The sequence below is a fragment of the Calypte anna genome, chromosome Z (assembly GCF_003957555.1).
Source record: "Calypte anna isolate BGI_N300 chromosome Z, bCalAnn1_v1.p, whole genome shotgun sequence".
Lineage (NCBI taxonomy): Eukaryota > Metazoa > Chordata > Aves > Apodiformes > Trochilidae > Calypte > Calypte anna.
Genome location: NC_044274.1, coordinates 56,995,548 through 57,016,877, shown reverse-complemented (window position 1 = coordinate 57,016,877; position 21,330 = coordinate 56,995,548). Strand labels below are relative to the sequence as shown.

Below are 21,330 nucleotides of genomic sequence, written 5' to 3'. Positions count from 1 at the left end.
GGGCAGCAGATGTAACTCAGTATTCACACTCTGTTGAGCTTTTAAGCTAGTGCTCTGATAAAATGTGGGATGAAATGGTGACAGAAGTGCCAGCCATAGAGATAGTAATATTTTAAGCTGTAATTTTATACTGTCCTCCTCCAGAGGTTCCACAGACCCTTCACAAAAATTGAATTAAATTTAACTCAATAGATCAAAAAATAAATGTTAGAAAATTTATGCAGGGCAACTTTCATTTGCTTATACTGAATGATACAGAGTCTAACAGACAAAATCTCACTTTAATGTTTTATAAAAGAATAATTACCTCATGCCAAGCACAACCAAAACTACTCAGAAACATAAGGTGGCTATTTCCACTCCTCATTGTCACTTATCCAACAACTAGGTTCAGGCTGTCTAAGCCCTATAGTGAATGGAAGATCACTTTTATGTCTAGATCATATAATTTATATTGCTTTTCCAAGGATGCTCATCAGTTTTGTGCTTCTGAAACACTCAGTAATTAATTTGCAAAATTAATTATAATATAAGAAAGCACTATTAATCCCATCCAGAAACTGGATTCAGGGAAAGGGACTTTACGAGAACCCACAGGATAACACAGCAGAAGGACCAGGATCAGAAACAGTGTATAGGAGTACTTGTATACCTGTCCTACCCCTCCAGACCATATTGATCATTGCCAATAGTGGGACACAGTTCTCACTGAGATGATTTCTTCTAAATATCAGGTGCCAAAAGGCTCAATGTAGACAACAAATGTGAAAACATACAGATTTTGGGGCTACCTATTACACAATTTGGGTTTCATGCTTAGCACCAGTTTTAGCAGAGGGGTTGGATGAGGTGATCTCTAGAGGTCACTTCTAACTCAAATAATCCTGTGATATAATGCCACCATCACAGAGGCAGAGAGACAGGCTAGTCAGTGTTTCCTTGACCATATTGATTATAATGATGTCTCTTTTTTGGTTTTTTTTGGAGTGTTTCACAGCTGAAGATGGAAAGGACAGTTTCAGAAGACTGCATTCTGTCATCAGGAGCATGGATGCCTCTCTAGAATAATTTAGCTGTTCTTCACTGAATTTTCCATTTTCCACCAAAATTTAACTGAAATGAATAGTTCTTTGTTGACAGTGCTCAAATATACAATCATTTACATTGTTTAACTTGTAAGACTTTTTGCAAACACCACCGTCACACACACACACCATTCAGATAATAAGGCATGAAGATTTTCTAGTTTTCATGCTTTCTTCATTTTATTTTTATAAAAATATATTTGCATATATGTTAATGTTCAAGTTTCATTGTTGATTATGATAAAATTTAATATTTGCAGTAAAATTGTTAAATTTTTAAATAGTATTTGTTTGCTTTAAAAGTAAATACCTGTAATATATGCATACAGTTGGATTTGTGTAATTTATGTAAAATGAAAGGGGCTTGTTTGAGTGAAGGTTTTGTGATAGAGTTTTTGAGTTTAGGGTCTGGATTCGTGGCCTGTGGCCACAATGTGCAGAAATGTTCCCTGAGTGGTGTGCACTGCCTAAGGCTGATTCACCAAGTGGAAGTGTAACACTGGTTATCCACTGGTGCCCCAGAGCCTGACTGTGCAAGAACCTTCTTGTATCAATGGGAAGTTTGCTTTGAAATTTGGAGTATTTCAGCTAGAGTTTCACCTTTGAACGTCCTAGTGAATTTCAGTGTGCAAAGGATAGGAAAGTAGATCTGATTGTCTGAATGTTAAAAAAGATTAAAAAAAAAAACAAGGCCCACGTGTAGGACAGAATGGGATGTTGGTTTCATGATTTTGTGGAGAAAACAGGTCTTTCCATTAAACAGGGCAGAGCATAGGCTTCACAAATGGTGGCTATGCTTGACACATTGTGACCCTGGCAGAGAATTTTATTTAAATAGGAGTTTTCCCTTGAATTTATAATTAAAATTCACTTGAAGCAAAAAATTATCATGGGACTAAATGCCGGATATATATTTTGGCAGGCAAATGTAAATGAGGCAAGTTCTAAATTTCTTACTTCAAATGTAACATTTTAATGTTAGAAACTTAAGAGAGTACCCTTTGGCATTAGTTCGTTCCCAGGACGTTTCTAAAAGTAATCGAACAGACAACTGTTGGACTACAAGGTGTTGAAATTCTAATAGAATGATTATTGACTTTGGGTTGAGGAATGTAAATGAGAACAAAAAAGATGCAGGAAAGTTTTTGAAAAATGCTTTTTTTCCACCCTAAGTATAATAATAATTAAGAAATAAAGCAAAGCAAAACCTAGCATGACCTAACAGATGCTTTCAGGATTTGAAATATATTGAGCAAAGGTATCTCAGATTACTTGCTTTATTGAAACAACAGTTATAAATGAAATGTGTTCTCCAGTGAAAAAAGCAGCTTAGGAAGATTTATGGGGATGGTATACTGATCAAATTAATTCCACATTTTTCTATGATCAGTGCCACTGCAGAAGATAAGGTCAATGAGGGTGTTGCATGGTATTAAGGAAACAAATCAAAGCCAGGAAATGAGTACTGTGTCACAAAACTGCAGTGTCAGATACTCTTATTTAATTGAACTGATTATTCTGAGAGAAAAAACTTCTGAAGGATCACTGCCCCAGTGTTACAGCCCCCAGTGCTGCTGCCGTTGGAATGGTGAAAAAGGAGAGAAGTCAGTTTCCGATTTTAAATGAGAGTGTAATGAATCGCATCTGCTTTATTGAAGACCTTAACACAGAATTCCCCACCTCCCCCCAAAGCAGTGCATGGTTTGGAAAGGCTGAGCTCTGCTATGCTTGATTTCATCCTAACATAAGTGCTGGAGCTTACATTAGCAGTGGTAGTTGCTATGAGCCCTTTGCTGCTCTGCCTTACTTTGAGGCCAAGTATCTGGTTCCTTGTGGATGCCGTTACTATATTTTTTTTGGATTTTTACACAAGAACTAGGCTACCAAAAGAAGGCATCTTTTTTATTTCTGTAGTTCATGAACTTGAAACAACCCTGCAGATGTTGAATATTCATTACCTTTGCCAAATGGCTTTAGAAGTTGTGAACACTTTTATGGCACAGTACTTTTCAAATTATATGCAGAGTAAACTGTTTTTAAAGCAAAATATCAAGCATACTGGTATTTATCACTTTCTTCTGAAGTTGATTTGGAATTATATGTAACAGTTACCATCCTGAATGTTATGTTTAATCCTCTTAAAAATACATGTCTCTGATGTCTTGCTCAAGTAAGTACAAAGGCAGTGTGTACACTCACACACGTCTTCTCACGTGGCGTTTCTTTACTTTGGTAAAGTTTTATATTGCTATGGAGTAGTTTCAGTTCACACAGGTACTGTATTAGCCACCATTAAGATTTCATAATGGTTGACTTTTCATTTTTCTGTTTTCGATGTTGTCTTGACTTGTGGCTTTTCATATGTTACAAGGATTGGTAGGGAATGTGGAAATGCAGAGCAAGACATTGTTAGTGTTCAAATATTTAATTCCTTTTCATTAGACAATACTACTGAATAGCTGCACAAGGCTCTGCTCTTTCTCTGCTTACATGAGTAGTGTACTGACTGTGTTAAATAATTTAGGAGCTGGGTCAACTGACCTCCCAAAATGTCAATTAGCAGTTGCCTCCTGAATTAAAGAAAAGGAGTAAGCACTAGTTTTAATAAGGGCTTCACTGTATTTCAGTTTCTAGTATTTTCTGAAATAATGAAGTGAGCTGCAAATAATCCTGACATGAAATATCACAGCATTTTATGTCTCTCATTCAGTGTTCAAAGCAGCCATGACATGATCCATTTAAGACTTTGGTTCAGTCTCCAATCTAAGTTTAGTGCAGGATTTACAGAAATGTTGAACAGCACTTGTACATGATTGATGCAGTGTTCTATATATTTTACAGTTCTGCATTATGAATTATTTGGTGTTTCAGTATTAAAAACAGATGATAACCTATAGCTTTAGTTTTATGTATGCATAGGAGGTGGATATATACCCATACATACTCATATTTGTGACTGCTGAATCTCTATACTATAGTGAAATATATTATTCCTTTCTGCCAACAGTCATGAGTCAGTGGAAAATAATTGGTGCAATGATTTGAAAAATCCACATTCACAATTTGCTTGTATTCATCTCAAAGTTCAGATTGCAGATCATTTTACAGTTCTCAGTGATGCATGTAAACCTCCCGAGGATTCACATTTATGAACTTCCTGCATTGCCATTGGTATTTAAAGTAGAAGAGATAGCTAACATGAAATAAAATTTATTTTTGCCAAAGATTTTACTGATATGAGGTAGTTATAAAAAAAAAAATAACCAACACTCAATCTGATTTTGTTAGTTCAGCTGCTATACTTTCACTTGTAAAGTCATAAATTCAATTTGCAGTGGGCATTTCCTAGTAATTGCAAATACTGCATATGCATTTCCTCCAAGGAGTCACACTTAGGAATAAAAGCAGCTTTTTTTTCCTAAAATCTTTCAGGAAGTAGAGAAAAGAGATTGGTATCTTTTAATTTACTGTGTTAAGCAAGCTTTCATGGTCAGATTTCATATTTCTAAAATAACTGAGGATTAATTGTGTATTCCTAATGTTTCTGCTCAGTCATAATTTTCCATGGAAATTTATGTCATACACAATCTCCTGATCTGTCTTTGAATGTATTATTTTTACCCAGGTTTGGTGTTAGTGTTAAATTACCTATACTCAAAATAAATGTATTTGAAGACTTCTTTGGGTAACTCTGCCTAAGAAAATATTTTTCAAGTGCAAAGGAGGTACAATGAACTAGTTACCGGTGGCACAATTTAAAAAGGACTGCGAAATATATCTGTGGCAGATTTCCAGCTATTGGGCATGTTCTGTTATATTACTGGTTGTTCCAGATTGTGCTTCTGGTCTAATCTGATCTCACTTATAACTTTATAGGATATGTATTTTTTTTCTTGTTGGTTCATTTGGTTTTGGTTTGCTCTGGTCAATTCATTGATGTTTTATCCTGCATTTTTTTTTTCATCATTTCAATAGTCAAAGGAAAAAGTACTTTTATAGACCTTCTTAACAGAACTTTTTTTTCGTATATGGCTGAGATCATGCAGTTTCAGATGCTGTTTTGATTATAGGGATAGTGCAGTGGGATTAATCATAAATTCAATCTAAGTAGAACTTCCATTAAAAATACTGTAGTATCAGTCCCTTACCGTAATTTTGGCTCTTGGAACAGTTTGAAATCCAAATTAAGAAAAGCATTCTTTTCCTTTCTTTTCTTCTTTGTTTTGTTTTTTTGGTTTTTGTTTTAAAAACACCTTAAGATTAATTAATTTGATGGGGGAGGAAGTAAAAATAATGTCTTAACTACAGGTACACTGTAATATAATTTTACCCAAGTGTATTTTAGGTGTCTAACTGCAATATGAAAAATGCAAGTTTCCCCAGGACCCAGAGACACAAAAATACTTTTCCTGTAAATGAAAATTACAGGACTTGAAAAATTACAGTGCTTCCAAAATATTTTTAAAATATTTGCCAATTACAGTTGGCCAATTGCAAATGGGCCTCCTGAATGGCATGATAATAAATAACCTGCTTTGGGGAAAATTGCTTCCATACTGTTGAGAAAATGAAAAAATCACCAGTGGTGTACATACATCTCTGTAATTCTGCAGAGTGAACTTGCTTTGAAGACTAAATTTTGTATTCAGTAAGAAAGAGATAGTAATCTTTTTATTACATCCCTCACTCACACCCCATGGAGCAGTCTAAGGTGTCCTGTGCTGACTGAGGGTGATGTGGAGCCAGCACAGCTGATGCCAGGATTGTTACATCATTCACCAGTGAAAGCTGAAGGGTAATCAGTGCTTGCTCTTCCCTAGACTCAAAAGGAGCTTTTTGGATTTCTGAAATGGATAGTGCACGTGGCTTCTGGGTGCTAAAGTATCTTCCCCTGAATTAAGTTTTGAAGACTGGCTGATCTGGCAGCTCTAGTTGTCAGGTGGGTAGGTCAATCTCAGTTACATTAGCAGCAAATGCCATCTGGATGTTCAGTGTAAATCTGAATTTTAGGGTCTCCAATACGTTAGATAGATCATGATATTCTGTAGAGTTCTTTGCTATATGCATTCTTCATGCATACACAAATATACAGAAGTGTGTTATCTGTCCTAGTGAGACTGAGAGCTGATTCTGAAAGATCTTACTTAGATGTGACTTAGATTTGATTTCCTTAGCATAGAAATAACTGCTTCTGCTACTTTTTTAGAGAATCTGTACAAGCCTTAATTAACTCACAGGCAGATGGAAAGCTGAGCCATCTTGCAGGGGAGAATCTCTTATTGAAACTCTCCCATAAACCACTTACAAGTTTCTTTGTGTGACTCTCCAGCACTTCCTAAGGCTCTGTATGAATTTCTGCAAAATGATGTAGAACCCAGGATTACAGTCAGATTCAGAATTCACTTGCCCATCAAATTTTGCTTTCTGTAATCATAATGTTGTTTCTAAGACAGCAAAGTTGCAAAGTTTATATATCTGAATAATTGCCTGTTGAGTGCATTATCTGTACTGAAGTTCACATAAGGTTTTACTATGATACTGTAACCGTTTACAAAAAAGAACTGGTGGTGCTGGCATAAGGGACGTTTGTATTTTACGTCATACTGAATCACCAGTTAGCAGACAACTCTGAAAACTGAAGACAATGGATATACTCTTTTTGTTGACCAGCCCAGGTTCTTCTGGAATTGTATCACATCGTCTCTCATCTCCTAAGAGCATTCTTCAGAGTTGAAACTGACTTCAGAGTAGTAAGAATATAGTTCTTAAAAGATAGATTTGCTGGATAATGAGCAACCTAAGGTTGTATTCATGTGCAGCAGCTAAGTGCTGAACTGACATTGCAGGCAGAGTTCGCTTTCAGACTATACTGCTATGATAAAGATCAGTGAATCATCTGTATAATTGAAACACCATATGGACATCCTGGACCATGCAAAGTTCCCAGTTTTGACAATATTCCACAATGCAAATTTTGGGATTGGCAACACTTTCTTCCGTGTAGTAGGATATATGAACCAGGAAATTCTAGTTCCTCCCTAGTTTCCAGATGTAGTGCCTCTTTACCTTGCAACAACTATAAGAAAAAAGAATGGAGCTGTTTTAAAATGAATACTTTCTTAAACAGTTGCAATCAGTGATGATATGTTCTGAACAGTATTAAAGCTGCCTTCTTTTCTTGGAACTGGGACAGATCCTACCTGGAATGCTGTTGCTTGTTTCCTGTGTATGTGTATGGGAAAAGCAGGCAGTAAAAGAATTATTCCTTTGTTGGAAAAATAGAATAACATTCTTACAACACTGCCTAGCCAATTGCTTTCATTCCCAATAAAGTGACTACACTTGCACCTTGGTCACATGCCAAGGCTGATGGTGTGCTTTATAGATGCAGAAAATTACGTTAATAAAACTACAAATTATAGGGCTACTACCCACAAGCACAAGCTTTCCTATGACAATATTGTTTACTTAAAACTAAACATTATAACATAGATGCTAAAGTACTTGTGCAGATTTTAAACCATATCTATCCAATCCATGTTTCTGCTTACAGATCAGTTGCGGATAACTAAATATTTGCTTGTGAAGCTAAACTGCTGTCTGCCAAATGTTCTCAGTTTTGGGTTTTTTTTTCCCTCAGCAAATAGATGTAATCCCAGTTACTAATTTTATTCATTTACACTCTCATAGAACTACCAGTGGAAATGTTAATTGTTTAAATTTTTAGTGAAAAAACAGAGGTGGTATTTGTGGTATTTGTCTATAGATTCTTTCAATAATCCCTGTCAACAGATTGTATTAAATGTAACAGCTGTTCCTGATGGGCCCAACAGTTATTGCTGGAGAAGATTTCAAGAGTGCAGTAGAGTCTATCTCAGTGGAAGTGGAGGGACTGGAAATAAAGATGATAACTCAATGGTAAGACCTCAGTCCAGCTCTTTTTTATGATAAGAAGCTCAGGCAGACAATTTCTGTATTTTAAATTACAGTCCCTTCCAGAGGTCATCCTAAGTTATAACTCCACGTAGTTTCACAGAATCACAGAATTATCAGAGTTGGAAGGGACTTCTAGAGATAATCTTGTCCAAGTCTCCCACTAAACAAGATAACCCAGAGTACATTAAACAGAATGGCATCCAGGTGGGTTTTGAATATCTCCAGAGAAGGAGACTTCACAATCCCCTGGGCAGCCTGTTCCCATGCCTTGTTACTCTGATAGTAAAAAAACATTTTTCTTATGTTTAAAGGGAACTTCCTGAGTTCCAGCTTGTGCCTGCTGCTCCCTGTCCTGTCACTGGGAACTACTGAGAAGAGGCTGCTTCCATTTTCCTTGTACCCACCCCTTGGATACTTGTAGATATTAACAAGGTCTCTCCCCTCAGCCTTCTCCAGGCTGAAAAGTCCCAGCTCTCTCTGCCTTTCCTCAGGAGAGAGATCATCTTTGTTTCTCTGCTGGGCTCTCTCCAGTAGTTCCCTGTTTCTCTTGAACTGGGGAGCCCAGAACTGGATGCAGTATTCCAGCTGTGGCCTCACCAGGGCAGAGGAGAGTGGGAGAATGACCTCCCTCAACCTACTGGCCACCCTTTTCTTTAGGCAACCTAGGATTTCATTGGCTTTCCTAGCACCAAGGGAACACTGCTGGCTTTTTCATATGTGAAGGCTAGCATCTAGGAACCAGAATTGGATATTATTTAGTAATTACCAGAGATCAGAAACATCTGGTTTTGGAATCTTTTCTTGTTACCTTTAACAGGAATATAGTTGATGTGGATTAAGCTATTGAGTAAAAAATTTACACTTGCACGTCAACAGATTTGAGCTTATCTGTGTTGGCCCACTCTATTTTATCACCAGGCCCCTTATCATCTTTAGCTATTAAGCTTCCTAGCTCTTTTTGTCTAGTTCACTACATGGTTTGATACTTTATGAAACACTTCTTGTTTAATGAATTTTGAGTAGAATATGTAAAAAAAATTTAAACGTCTTCTTAAGAGTTTTGATAGGCTTATCCTTGTTAATATTTTTGGTTTTCCCTTACCTTTTGAAATTTAGAGGTCGTTGCCACAATTTTGTGTTTGAAGCTGAAATGTGATTCACCATCCTCATATGCTTGAAGAAGAGGCACTAGACTGTTTCTCTCAGCTTCAAAGATATCCTTTTATCCAGCTTCAATTTTTTTTCTACTTTTGTCACCCATGTCCTTGTATTCTGGTGTTTTTCCAGACTACAAGGCTGCTTTTTGGCTTCTTCATTTCCTTTCCATGTGTCCTTAATTAACAGTGACACCCACAGAAGTAGCTAAAGTCTTTTAGGCAGAGCACTTAAAAGGCTGGGCTTTAAGAAAGTCACATGTAATGGAAGAGGGGAAGAGGGGAGTCTGAATAGTTGTCTGGAGAATACAGTCCTGGATGGAAAGTAACAGAAGTGCAAATGAAAAGTTTTTCTGTTTGTTTTAGTAATTTATAGTGGGAGTTAAACCCAAGAGATAGATTTAATCTTTAGCTGTAGGACATCTGTGGTCTGCTTTGCAACTGTAAGTAGCAAGTCATTGTGGCCAACTGACATCAAAAAAGTTAAAAATATTATTGCAGTTTTTGTATGTGGTAAAGGATAACTCACTGGTTTAAAAATTAATGTTACCGTCTCTGATACTTCAATATGTAGGGCATAGGTTATAAATTTCTGCATTTTCATTAAAGGTGTGATTTTTAATTTCTTTCTCCTTAATTTCTGCAGCTATTCCTACCAATACAGAGTAAATGTAATTGAGAATAAAATACTGTTAAACCAGAGTGGAGGAGTTCTAAATCCACTTTTTTTACAAATATAGTAAACTACTTCCTTTCCTTATCTCTGCTTTCTTTTAAACACATAATTTAAACTTGCATATATTTTAGAAGTCAGTGTTGTTCCAGAGCATGGAAGACAATGAGGCATCCCTGGTCCAGCTGTCTTGTAAACAATTATGGAAAATGGCAGTTTAGAGACCAGATGGATGATGCATGCTTTCTTAGACAACACACAATACTCCCGGCAGAGTTCTGACTGTTTCTGGTTTTGCTAAAAATAGGTAATTACAGTAGGTGATACTGGATCACAGAGCTCTTTAGGAAAACAACTTGCTACATGTCTGATTTGGAATATGAACGAACAATATTTAGTATAAAAAGTTCAAGATATTTTTACTTTTTTCTCAATTGCATTCAGAATGTTTCCGTGTCTTGTGTGGTCTCATTTTTTCAATTACACTTCCTTATTTGATTCAAGAGGATGAAAACTCAGAAGAAAAGTAGAGAATAAAAATATCTGAGGAAATTATGCCATCTGTTTTAGATTGTAAAGGGCAATCTACATTTTTCAAGTGGTGAAGGTTTTTGAAAATTTCATCATTGTTAGTGTTACCCATCCAGAAATTTGTGATTTTTATATTCTGTAATGGCTTATGGATGTACATCTGAATGACAATTAGTAAGGGAGCTGTGTTGATGTTTGCGTTCTTTTTGACATATCAGTCAATAGAAATAAAAATACTGTAAGATCAATTTCAAAACCTTTTAGCAACCACATAAAAAATAACTGTATGGATCACTCTAATAATTGTTCTGAAAGAGTAGTAGGAGCTTAATGGTTTGAATGTAATGAAATGCATTTATCCATAGACTGTGCTGGATAAACTGCATTAGAAGTCTATAGTAGGAAACTGTCAGTGGGGTGTCTAGATGTAAACATTCATGGCCTCTTTTACAGACTGATAAAAGTGCAGAAATTATGACAATAGGAGAGGAAACAAATATTGCAGAATACCTGTAGCAAAAGGCAGACATTTGACATAAAATACAAGAGAAATGTCCTCTTCATTTATCTAGCAAGTTCCTTAAAAGGGCATGAAACAGTCTGTCATACATATGTTCTACATTTTATAGAAGAGACTTGGTGAGAAATATTTTCAGAGCCTGCTGGGCTACAGTCAGGATTATGGCAATTTCCCATAAGAACATGTGTTTACCAGCTCCAGCTTCCTTTTGAAACATTGTGAAGTATTGCTTTCATGAATAGGTTTGTTGGTTTTGCTGTTTTGTGGTTTTTTTGTTTGGTTTTTTTGCTTTTTTTGTTTGGTTTGTTTTGTTTTCTTGTTTTGTTTTTGTGGGTTTTTTGTTTGTTTGTTTCTTTGGGGTTTTTTTCCTGTTTGAACAGGCACAACAAACAGGATATCTTGGTCATAATGAGCAGCATAATGAACTGATAAATAAATACATCTTATTTGCAGCTTGTTTATACCATGATTGTGCAAGCAATTATTTTGATAGGTATTTCTATTTCTACACACCCTAAAAAGTCTATAAACAGTGTTGTCTCTTTTTTGTTCTTTTGTGCGTTAAATACTGCAATATGTAAGAAGAACACTCGACTGAAAAAGCATTGAAAACATGCCAACCTCTAAAAATGTATATAAAATGCAAACTTAGGCTTCATCTCTTCCTTTAGTTTAGTTCTAAATGTCAGATATTCTGTATTGCTAGCATTCTGGTATTCAGTGTTTGAAATGTAACCTTCCTTTTATCTACTATTGCATAAATTTATAGGTTAGCAAAATACTAGAAAATAAATGCTTAGAGAAATAAGTAATTTTGGTATAGCAGCCACCAGTACTAGTCCATATGTCTCTTTAGAGATCTACTTGGAAGAATCCCATGGGTTTCTGGGAAAGAAGAGATTGAAAGCACTTGCTGATGTTTAAGGGTTATATCCAAGATCAAGAAAAGTCCATGTCACCAAGTAGGAAATCAAGCAAAGATGGAAGGAATCAGTCCTGCTGGGTGCGTGGATGAGCCCAGGGTTTCTGACTGAATTCTGACATGAAATGTAGAAGAGGTGGAAACAGATGCAAGTGATCCAGGAGCAGGATAGAATTGTCTGATCTGGTATAGATAGGATTAGGACATCCAAGGGTTACCTGGAGTTAAGTCTGGCAAAGGATGTGAAAGTTAACAAGAAAGGATTCTACAAGTACATAGACAGCAAAAGGGAGACAAGGGAAAAGGACAAGGGACACAAAAGAAGCCACGGTACTCAGTGTTTGTGTCAGTCTTTACAGCTATGACAGTCTGCAGGAATCCCAGGCACCTGAAGTTAGGTAGAAGGTCTGGAACAAAAAAGGAAGAGGCTAGGTTTTAAATTTTGCTAGTAGATAATTTTAAATGGACATATTTCTTTTGTAACAGAGATTTGAGAACTATTACTCTCTACATTAAGCAGATACACTTTGTCATTTTAGAGTCATGCTGTCACAAAATATTTAGTGAGAACACTTAATAAATACATTTTGAAAAGGATCTGTAACTGAAGATAGCATGAGGTTAAGTACATATTCATAGAATAGTTTAAAAGAAGAAGCAGAAGCTTATTATCATTTAAAAACCCTTTTTAAGCAAGTGGGGGGAGCAGCCATCATGCCTAAATAGGGTCAGTGGCTGGCAGGAAGTAGTACTCCACAGCTGAGCTAAGTGGGATGAAAGCAACAGTGGAAATGAAGTAGAGCTACAGGGTATTTTTCACACTTGACTAGTTTAATGCGCTTTAACAAAAAAATGGCTGAGAAGAATGAACAGTGCATTGTTTCATTTTATCTTCCCTCAGAGGTAAAATCTCTTTTTTTTTATATGGAAACTTACTAAATAAAGAATGAGTTTATAGAAATTAAAGTTACTTTGTGGTCTCTGCCTGCGAGAAGTATAACTGTGTCACAGCAGAGAGGAAAGGATGCTGCTGCAGTGCATGCAGTCAGAAGCTCTCACCTCTCTACATAGTACCTGGCTTAAAGTACTGCTTTTCTTACCAGCACAAGTTGGCAAGCAGGTAAGTGGCAGAGCTGGACCAGGTTCCTGTTCCAGGGGAAAATTTAAGATGCTAGAACCTGGAGTAAATCCCACCACCTGCCTTTCTTACAGTTTTGCTGTGGATTGCTGGTGGCAACTGTATGTTCCACTCCAAGTGTGCACAGAACACCTGCGGTCCTGCTGTGGCCATACTCTGGCCTTATTGTCAATAGATCATTGCCAGCAGTGGCATTACAGAAATAATCAAACAGTATGTATTCTTGCTTTGTGTGCTAGTGGGGTTTCTCTCTGGTCTTTCCTTCTACTTATGCATTTATGTACATATGTAATTTACAGAGGAGAATTGATTTGGTTTTGATCTGAGTCTCAGTTAGCCTTACAGCCCAGAGAAAAGCTTAGCTGGTGTGAAATAAGTGAAACGGTTGCCATGTAAGCATATTAATATTGCAGGACTGTAGGATATTTCATAATAAGATCAAATAGCCTTGTAGTAATTCAAAAGGAATAAAACCATAAATTAATCTAATACAGCCAATGAAATCTCTTTCAACATAATTTGACCTTTTATTTGTTTTGAACCTGTCATTAAAATTAAGCAGCCAGTGCATTAGCTTTTGTGCAGTGCTTGAATCATGCAAGCTGTTTCAGTTTTAAAAAACAGCTATTAATTTCCAGCTCTGAAGGTTTTTTTCCCCTCAAGGATAATTGAAACAAACACGTTTATTTTTCTAGGCCTGATTCCAGAATGCTCAAGTGTATACATTCTGTCGCAATGCTTGAAGCCCAGTTTTCTTTATACTCAAATATTCAAGAAAATGTAAAACCATGGGGGGGGAAGGAGAGTTTTGTTTTGAGAAATTTGGGGTGGTTTATAGCAAGTAGATGTCATTCAAGATGTATTACAGTAAAAACAACTCTTCAGCTAGTCAGATCACTCAGTAGCCTGAATATTGATTTTGATTTTGTGTTGTTAGAATGGGTATTTTCTTTTGGAAATGAAGAAGTAGAATCACTCTTCTAATATTAAACATTTTTGTTGTTTATGAGAGCACTAAATAGAGTAGTATTTAGAAAAGCAAGAATGAAGTGACTCCTAGCAGCCAAATGGACACTCCATGCCCTAGGGTAGGCAACGTCTTAATCACAGGGATAGTAATGGCAAAGCTTGCTTGTACATGACTGGAGCTTGGATGTCATCCTTGAAGTAACATTTTGGTTTGGCAGTAAATTATGTGGAGCACTATTCAGAGTGCTGTGAGACTGCCAACAAGCATGAGGAGCTGTGTCTTAACAAGCATGCTTCATCTTTGGTTTGTGCATCCTGACTTACTGACTATATAGTGTCAGTCACAGTCACTGTTAAAAATATTGATGGTAAAGTGTCTCAAGTTGTGATAAATTTAACGTTGCAATTTGTGGGGGTTAAAGACAGGAGTAGGTGAACTGTACTCTATTAATGACCTCCACATGACTTCCTTAGGGCTGCTTTATAGTCAAGCAGTATAGATGAATACGTGATCCTGAGGTCTAGGTAGATGACTAGGAGAAATTTGACTTCTTCGGTCAGAAAAAAAATACATTGGTTCTTATCTAAAACCAGTGATAAATAATTGGGAACAAAACTGCAGACCTGACCCACTTCATAGCGAAGGCTGCTGCCTCCCTGGGACCAGGATAAAGGATGACATAAGTAAACTTCCCACCCTGGTGAGGCCTTCAGATTACTACCCACTTTTGATCTTACATGTGGGTAGCAGTGAGGTGGTATGAAGAACAACAAAAGTGACCAAGAGAGATTTCAGGGCTCAGGGGCAGCTGGTTGAGGGATCAGGTGTGCAAATTATATTCTCCTGCATCCCTCTAATGACAGTGATGGATGAGGGAACTAACAGGAAAAGCTGACAGGTTAGTTCATGGGTCAGGGACTGGTGTCATTGGCAGGCTTTGGGTTCTTTGAAAATGGATAGGTATATACATCACTGAGCCTGCTGGCAAGCTATGGTGTAGCACCTGTCTCAGCATGGGAAGAGGATCTGCTCACAGGAGTTAGCAGCTCACATTGGGAGGGCTTTAAACTTATCACTTGGGAGAACTCTAGGGATGTTGTCATAGAATGTAGGAAGGCAAGAAGAAAAGCTAAAGCCCTCTTAGAACTCAAACTGACAAATAAAATAAAAGGAAACAAGAAGAGCTTCTTCAAATATATCAAAAAATGTGGGCCCACTGCTGAGTGGGGCAGGAGCCCTTATCACAGAGGATACAGAGAAGGCGAAGTTGCTGAATACCTTCTGTGCACTTCTGCCCTGGATATGAGAAAAAGCCCAGAGGAGGGAGGACTCTCCACTGGTCAACGAAGACTGAGTTAGAGATCAGTTATGCAAATTGAATATACACAAGTCCATGGGCCCTGATGGGATGCACCCAAGAGTGCAGAGAGATCTGGCTGATGTTATTGCCCTACCATTTTCCATCATTTTTGAGAGATCATGGCTAACAGGAAAGAGGAAGGAGGAAAGACAGTGTCACTCCAGTCTTCAAAAAGGGCAAAGAAGATCCAGGCAATTACAGACCAGTCAGTCTCCATCCCTGGAAAAATGAGGTCTGGCTCATTCTGGAGCTCATATCTCAGCACACATAAGAAGGTTATTAGGAATAGTCAATATGGATTTACCAAGCAGAAATCATGCATGACTAATCTGATAGCTTTCTATGATGTTGTGACTGAATGGGTAGATGCAGGGAGACCACTGGATGTAGTCTACCTTGACCTTAGTAAGGCTTTTGACACAGTCTCTCGTAATATCCTTGTGAGCAAGCTCAGGAAATGTGGGATAGAAGAATCTGCAGTAAGATGGATTAAGCACTGGCTACACAATAGAGCCCAAAGGGTGGTGATCAATGGTGCAGAGTCCAGCTGGAGACCTGTGACTAATGGAGTCCCCCAAGGATCGGTGCTGTGTCCAGTCCTGTTCAACATCTTTATCAATGACCTTGATGATGGGACAGAGTGTCTTTTCAGCAAGTTTGCTGATGAAACAAAGCTGGGAGGAGTGGCTGCCACCCCAGAAGGCTGTACTGCCATTCAGAGGTATCTAGACTGACTGGGTTACAAGGGCGAGTGTAGAACCTTGCAGATGGGAAAGAACAGCCCCAAGTACCAGTACAGGTTGGGGACTGAGCTTGGAGTTGGGGAGAGAAGGGAAAAGTGACCTGAGGGTGCTGGTGGATGGAAGGTTGACCATGAGCCAGCAATGTGCCCTCATGGCCAAGAAGGCCAGTGGCATCCTGGGGTGCATTAGAATGAATGGGTATGGTTAGTAGATGAAGAGAGGTTATGGCCCCCCATTTCTCTGCCCTGATGAGACCACATCTGGAATATTGTGTCCAGTTCTGGGCCCCTCAGTTAAAGAAGCACAAGGAACTGCTTGAGGGAATCCAGTGCAGAGCTTTCAAGATGATGAAGGAAGTGGAACATCTGCCTTATGAGGAAAGGTTGAGGCAGGTTGGTCTCTTCAGCTTGGAGAAGCAGAGAATGAGGGGTGACCTCGTTAATGCCTGTAGATATGTCAAGGGTGAGTGCCAGGAGGATGGAGCCAGGCTCTTCTCATTGTTACCCAGTGATAGGAAAAGTGTCAGTGAATACAAGCTTGAACATAGGAGGTTCTCCATAAATATAAGGAATAACTTTTCCACTCTGAGGGTGACAGAGCATTGGAGCAGGCTGCCCAGGTTTTGGAGTCTCCTTCACTGGAGACATTTAGAATGTTCCTGTGTGACCTGCTGTTGGACTAGGTGATCTTTTGAGGTCCCTTCCAACCCCTCTTGTTGGATGTGGGTGGGCTGTTTCTACATGACTTGAATGTAGATTTTTTCTGGATTTAAATTTTAAAAATAGCATCTTTTGGTCTTGGAAAACTGTTGTGTTTTGTGGCATTCCTTCTTACTGTCCTATCACTTCAGCTTGCACATTGATGATACTTGTGTGGTGATTAAAAGCAGTGCTTTTATTTTGACTTGCTTTAGAAGTATTCTACTATTATGAATTGCTGCTGTGAACTTTTAAACTCAGGAAAACTTCTAAATATATGTCATAAGGGATAAGGTAATCCTGGTCTCAGAATTCATTCCTTCACTGAAATAAATCATACTGTTTTTCAGGCTCATTGTTAGCTTATTTTTTAACAAAAAATTGGTTCTTAAATTTCATGTTTACTCCTTAAAATCTCTGCCCTGCTATTGAGCCTTCACTTTATGTTATTATGTTTTAAATTTGACTGGAGAGGTAATTTCCTTTGCATTATATATTTTTCTTGGCTTAAATAGATGGAAGTAAATAAAACAAACTAACACAAGAGACACTGAGCATGACAAGTAATAGAAAAAATGTTATTTCTTGTGGTGCGATAAAACGCTTTCGGATCCCTAGAAAGTAACAATAATCGGTTGCACAATATACTTGAGACTGCATTACAATATCACAATCCCTGATATGACTTATAAGTGTCAACATAGTCTAACCATATGGCAAGTTGGGGTTTTTTTGTTTGTTTATTTTTTTTTTTTAATACTTGAAAATAAAATGGTACACTTGAATAGGAAATGAACCTTCATTTGAGCTACGGTGTTGCTCTTAATGTCCTGGAAATCAAGTGCTTGAATATTTATTGATTATTTCCAAATAATTTAATTACTAGATACATAAATATGAATGAGAGGATGAGGTCTTCTGAGAGTGCGTATATATGTAATATTAAATTTAAAAATTGTTCATGACTAGATGATAATTTTAAGCCCCTTCCCACTGAAATATTCTACTCTTTACCACAGAGCTCTGTTAATGGACAAGGACACGGGGTATGCAACAAAACAAATGTAGGATGACTGCACACTACCCATCTCAAAGAACATGTAATCTTTAATACAAGATAGCAAGCAGCCAGGCATCAGGGAGCGTAAGAAGCAGTAAGAGGTGTGATAGTTGGAGAGGTGGTGGACTTAGCCAAGACTAGTTCTTCTGGGACCATATGGTCAAGCTTTATTGCTTTCATTCAATAGTGCATCTCTCATTTTCCCTAATAATGACCATGTTCAGTGCATACTGCACTGCTTTCCTTACACTGTGTAGCAAACTGTGTTATAAGGCCAATTTTTTTCATCGAACTTCACTGTTACAGTGCAATATGACAATGAGAGGAGTGAATTCAAAGTTCTGGGCATTTCCTACTGCTGAGGAATGATGTGCCTTCCTGAACTGTAGATTCCAATCATGTGCTGTGCTTTTCACAGCATGCAAAATAGATTTAATGTAATATAACATTGTACTGTTGTAATTCTTTGAAAGTGAAGAAATTTGATTTTATGCTCTTGGTATTTCTTGATTCAGGTGCTTACCAGATTTCAAGCATTACTTGAAACACATTCTGTGTGCTTAAAATTAAAGATTTCCTTTCTGCCCATGAATCTTGTTCATCTTGAGCTACTGTAGCCTCTGATGCTTAGGACGGGGCAATGTATGTATTTTGTTATTTCTGACATATAATTACAAAATGTAACCTTATCCCCTAATTACAAAGCAGTCTTCATGGCATTACCTCATTTAAAGTCTAAATTTTAATATTAACTGTGCTTAAGGAAACAGCCTTTTGCCAACCACTACGGAAGTATTTACGTCTGATTTACTTTACATTTGATTGAAAGTTTAAGAAATCTCAAAATATTTTGATATAGTAATCTGAGACGTGGAAAATAAAATCTCATGAGCATTTAACTGGATCTCTGAGAGTGATGACTGAAGTAGACATTTAATTTGCAGCAGATATTTGAATTGTTATTTTTTCTTATTATTGCTGTATCTATACGTAATCATAATCATGAATTTTTAATTAGTTGTTTTGTTTTGGTTCAATAAGGGACTTTTCCCTTGTGCTCCCTCTTGGATTTAATCTTTCGCATGCAGCACTGACACTGTTTTTGGCTGAGGTACTGGGTCAGATTCCGTACTGGAGCTACTGAATTTGCTATAGAACAAGAAACTGAACCTGATGCTTGCTTCCTTGCTGCTTCCTGTACCAGTCTCTTCATTCACTCAGTTAATTTAGAGACAGCAAATTCTCAGCTCTTGTTCTTGCCTGATGTGCATTAGTGTGGATAAGGCAATGGCCATTGGCTTCGCAGTATAGAGTCGGTGGCAGGACTGGCTTTTAAAGCATTCTTGCCAGTCTCACAGTGAGACTTCTTCATCCTCAAAAGTCACACCAGCCCCATGGGTTTGCTGGTGTTGTGGCTGTTTTTTCAGGCTATGCAAAGACTTGATCTAGCATAAAAAAGAAACCTGTGTACAAACATTTCACTTGTGCTGTCAGCCTAGTCATCTAGTACTTCAAATCTTTATTTATTAATATTCTTTAAATAGGAATTTCTTTCTTTGGCCCTTTCTCTTCCTTATTTACCTAACTGTATGGAGCATTATCTGTGACAGGATTTCAGTTTTGTCAACTGGTTCTAGCAAAGGACAACAGTAGAGGAAATGTATTTTGGAAAAATAATGATTGTTGCTGTTATTTGTAAAGGAGAAGGATGATCATGTTTTTGGTTTTTTTTTTTTAATGTGTTTTACAACCTAATCAGTGTTTAGTATCTGTTGCAATGCAACACATAAAATATGTTATTATACTAATACTAATTAGTAACAGATAATAACTAATTATCCTACTAACAGATTTCTGGATGATTTCTCCCAGTGAAACAGCTTAATGAAGCTATATATTAAAAAGCTTTTTTTTTCAATACCTGTGGGAAGTGTTTATGCAGTTTTCTTCAGAATTCTCAGCTGTGAATTCTGAGAGCAAAAAGGAATTTCTTTTACCTGTAGAAAATGTATATGTGTGTGTTTGTGTGTCTTGGCAAGTCAAATTGTCCTTTTTTTTGGGTTACAATTTTGTGTAATATTCAATGACCATCTTTCAAAATCTACTTAGGAAATTTGATGAGTTAAATGTCAGACATTTCTGCTGGGTGGGTAAGGGCAGTCAACTGTGTGAATCCTACAAATACATTGTTCATTTGATGTCATCAATTGCATTTGAACTTTCAGTTGCAATTTTTTTTACTTTGAATTTGACCAAATTAAAATTTGACCAAGTTTATGATTTGCTTGTGAATCAGCAGATTGTTTGTATTTCTGGTAATGGACTGGGTTCAGCCATTGCAAAGGTCTCAAAATTGCTGCAGCTCTTGAGTACTGTCCTTACACTATGGTTTGCATATACAAGATGCACCTCTGCTATGTTAAATTGTATCAAAACAGTGCACCTCTTGAATGTCACAGGAAACCTTACTTCGCCTTAGTATTTGTCCTATTGTTGTCCAGTTTTACCTTGTAAAAAAAAAAAAAAAAAAAAAAAAAAAGGTGAAAATCTTCTATCAAATAGAATGCATGAGTCTCTTGTCCTGTCTTTACATACAAGTGAACAATTTGGCTTCTTCATGGTATGCAGAGTAGAGATGGCAAATCATATTTGCCTTTTAAGTTTAAGTTGTGAAAAAGTTTACAAGTTAAATGTTTTCAGTAATAGAGCAACTATGTTAAACCCTTTCTATGAGGTTTTGACTCTCTAGTAGACAATCTATTTCTCTTTTCTTAAATAGGTCTTTACTACAGTGCTGACTCACCCAAAATGTCCATAGAAGAATAATGGAAGCCCCTGAATACCTCGATTTGGATGAAATAGATTTTAGTGATGATATATCGGTAAGTACAAGTCTTACTTTATTTTGCTCAAGTGGAGAAAATCTGAGCTATCTCAATTCTGATTTAACAAATAATGGTGTTAGAAGCCACACTCTTTTCTACCTCATATATAGTAATGTTTAAATAGGTTAAATATAGATCAAAATAAGGTTTTTTTGTAAAAGAAATCTCTTAAAAAGCTTGTGAGGAAAACTTTAGTCCTTGAAGTTCATGAAGAAAAAGTAATTGATTGCAAATCAAATTGATGAATGACTTCCAGGTTGTTTTCTAGTCTGTTGTCTTGAGTGAGTTATATGCTCTGTAATGCTAACCTTTAACACAAAAATATTTATCCTATTTAAAGTGTAATGTATTGCAGTTGTAAAAAAAAAAAAAAACCTTCTGTCTTTGTCACCTTTGAACTGATCTTTTCTCATGTAAGTTGTTAGTCTGTCCTTTCCACCAGTAGCCATTTCCAAATACAGGAAGATTTTATCAGTAGGTGTGATGTATCTACCTATGACATGCTACAAAAAGATGCAGAAAAAGTTGCAGGAACTCGTAGAGAGCACTGATCCTTGCTTAATATCACAACTAAAAAAATACTGCTTATTTATACTGTTAGTGGTTCTTATAGTAAGCACTGATGTAGTCTAGTCTATTATTCATAATAATACTC

The 21,330-nt window shown here is 37.0% G+C and overlaps 1 protein-coding gene across 1 annotated transcript in view; it reads left to right on the top strand.

The window, feature by feature from the left end:
* SNCAIP (synuclein alpha interacting protein) overlaps positions 1–21,330 on the top strand; it is an 82,464-nt gene that overhangs the window by 12,689 nt on the left and 48,445 nt on the right. Inside the window, exon 2 of the mRNA XM_030467240.1 lies at positions 20,570–20,672. Coding sequence (XP_030323100.1) covers positions 20,616–20,672 — 57 coding nt within the window. The 5' untranslated portion in view covers positions 20,570–20,615. The remainder of the gene's footprint in view (positions 1–20,569; positions 20,673–21,330) is intronic.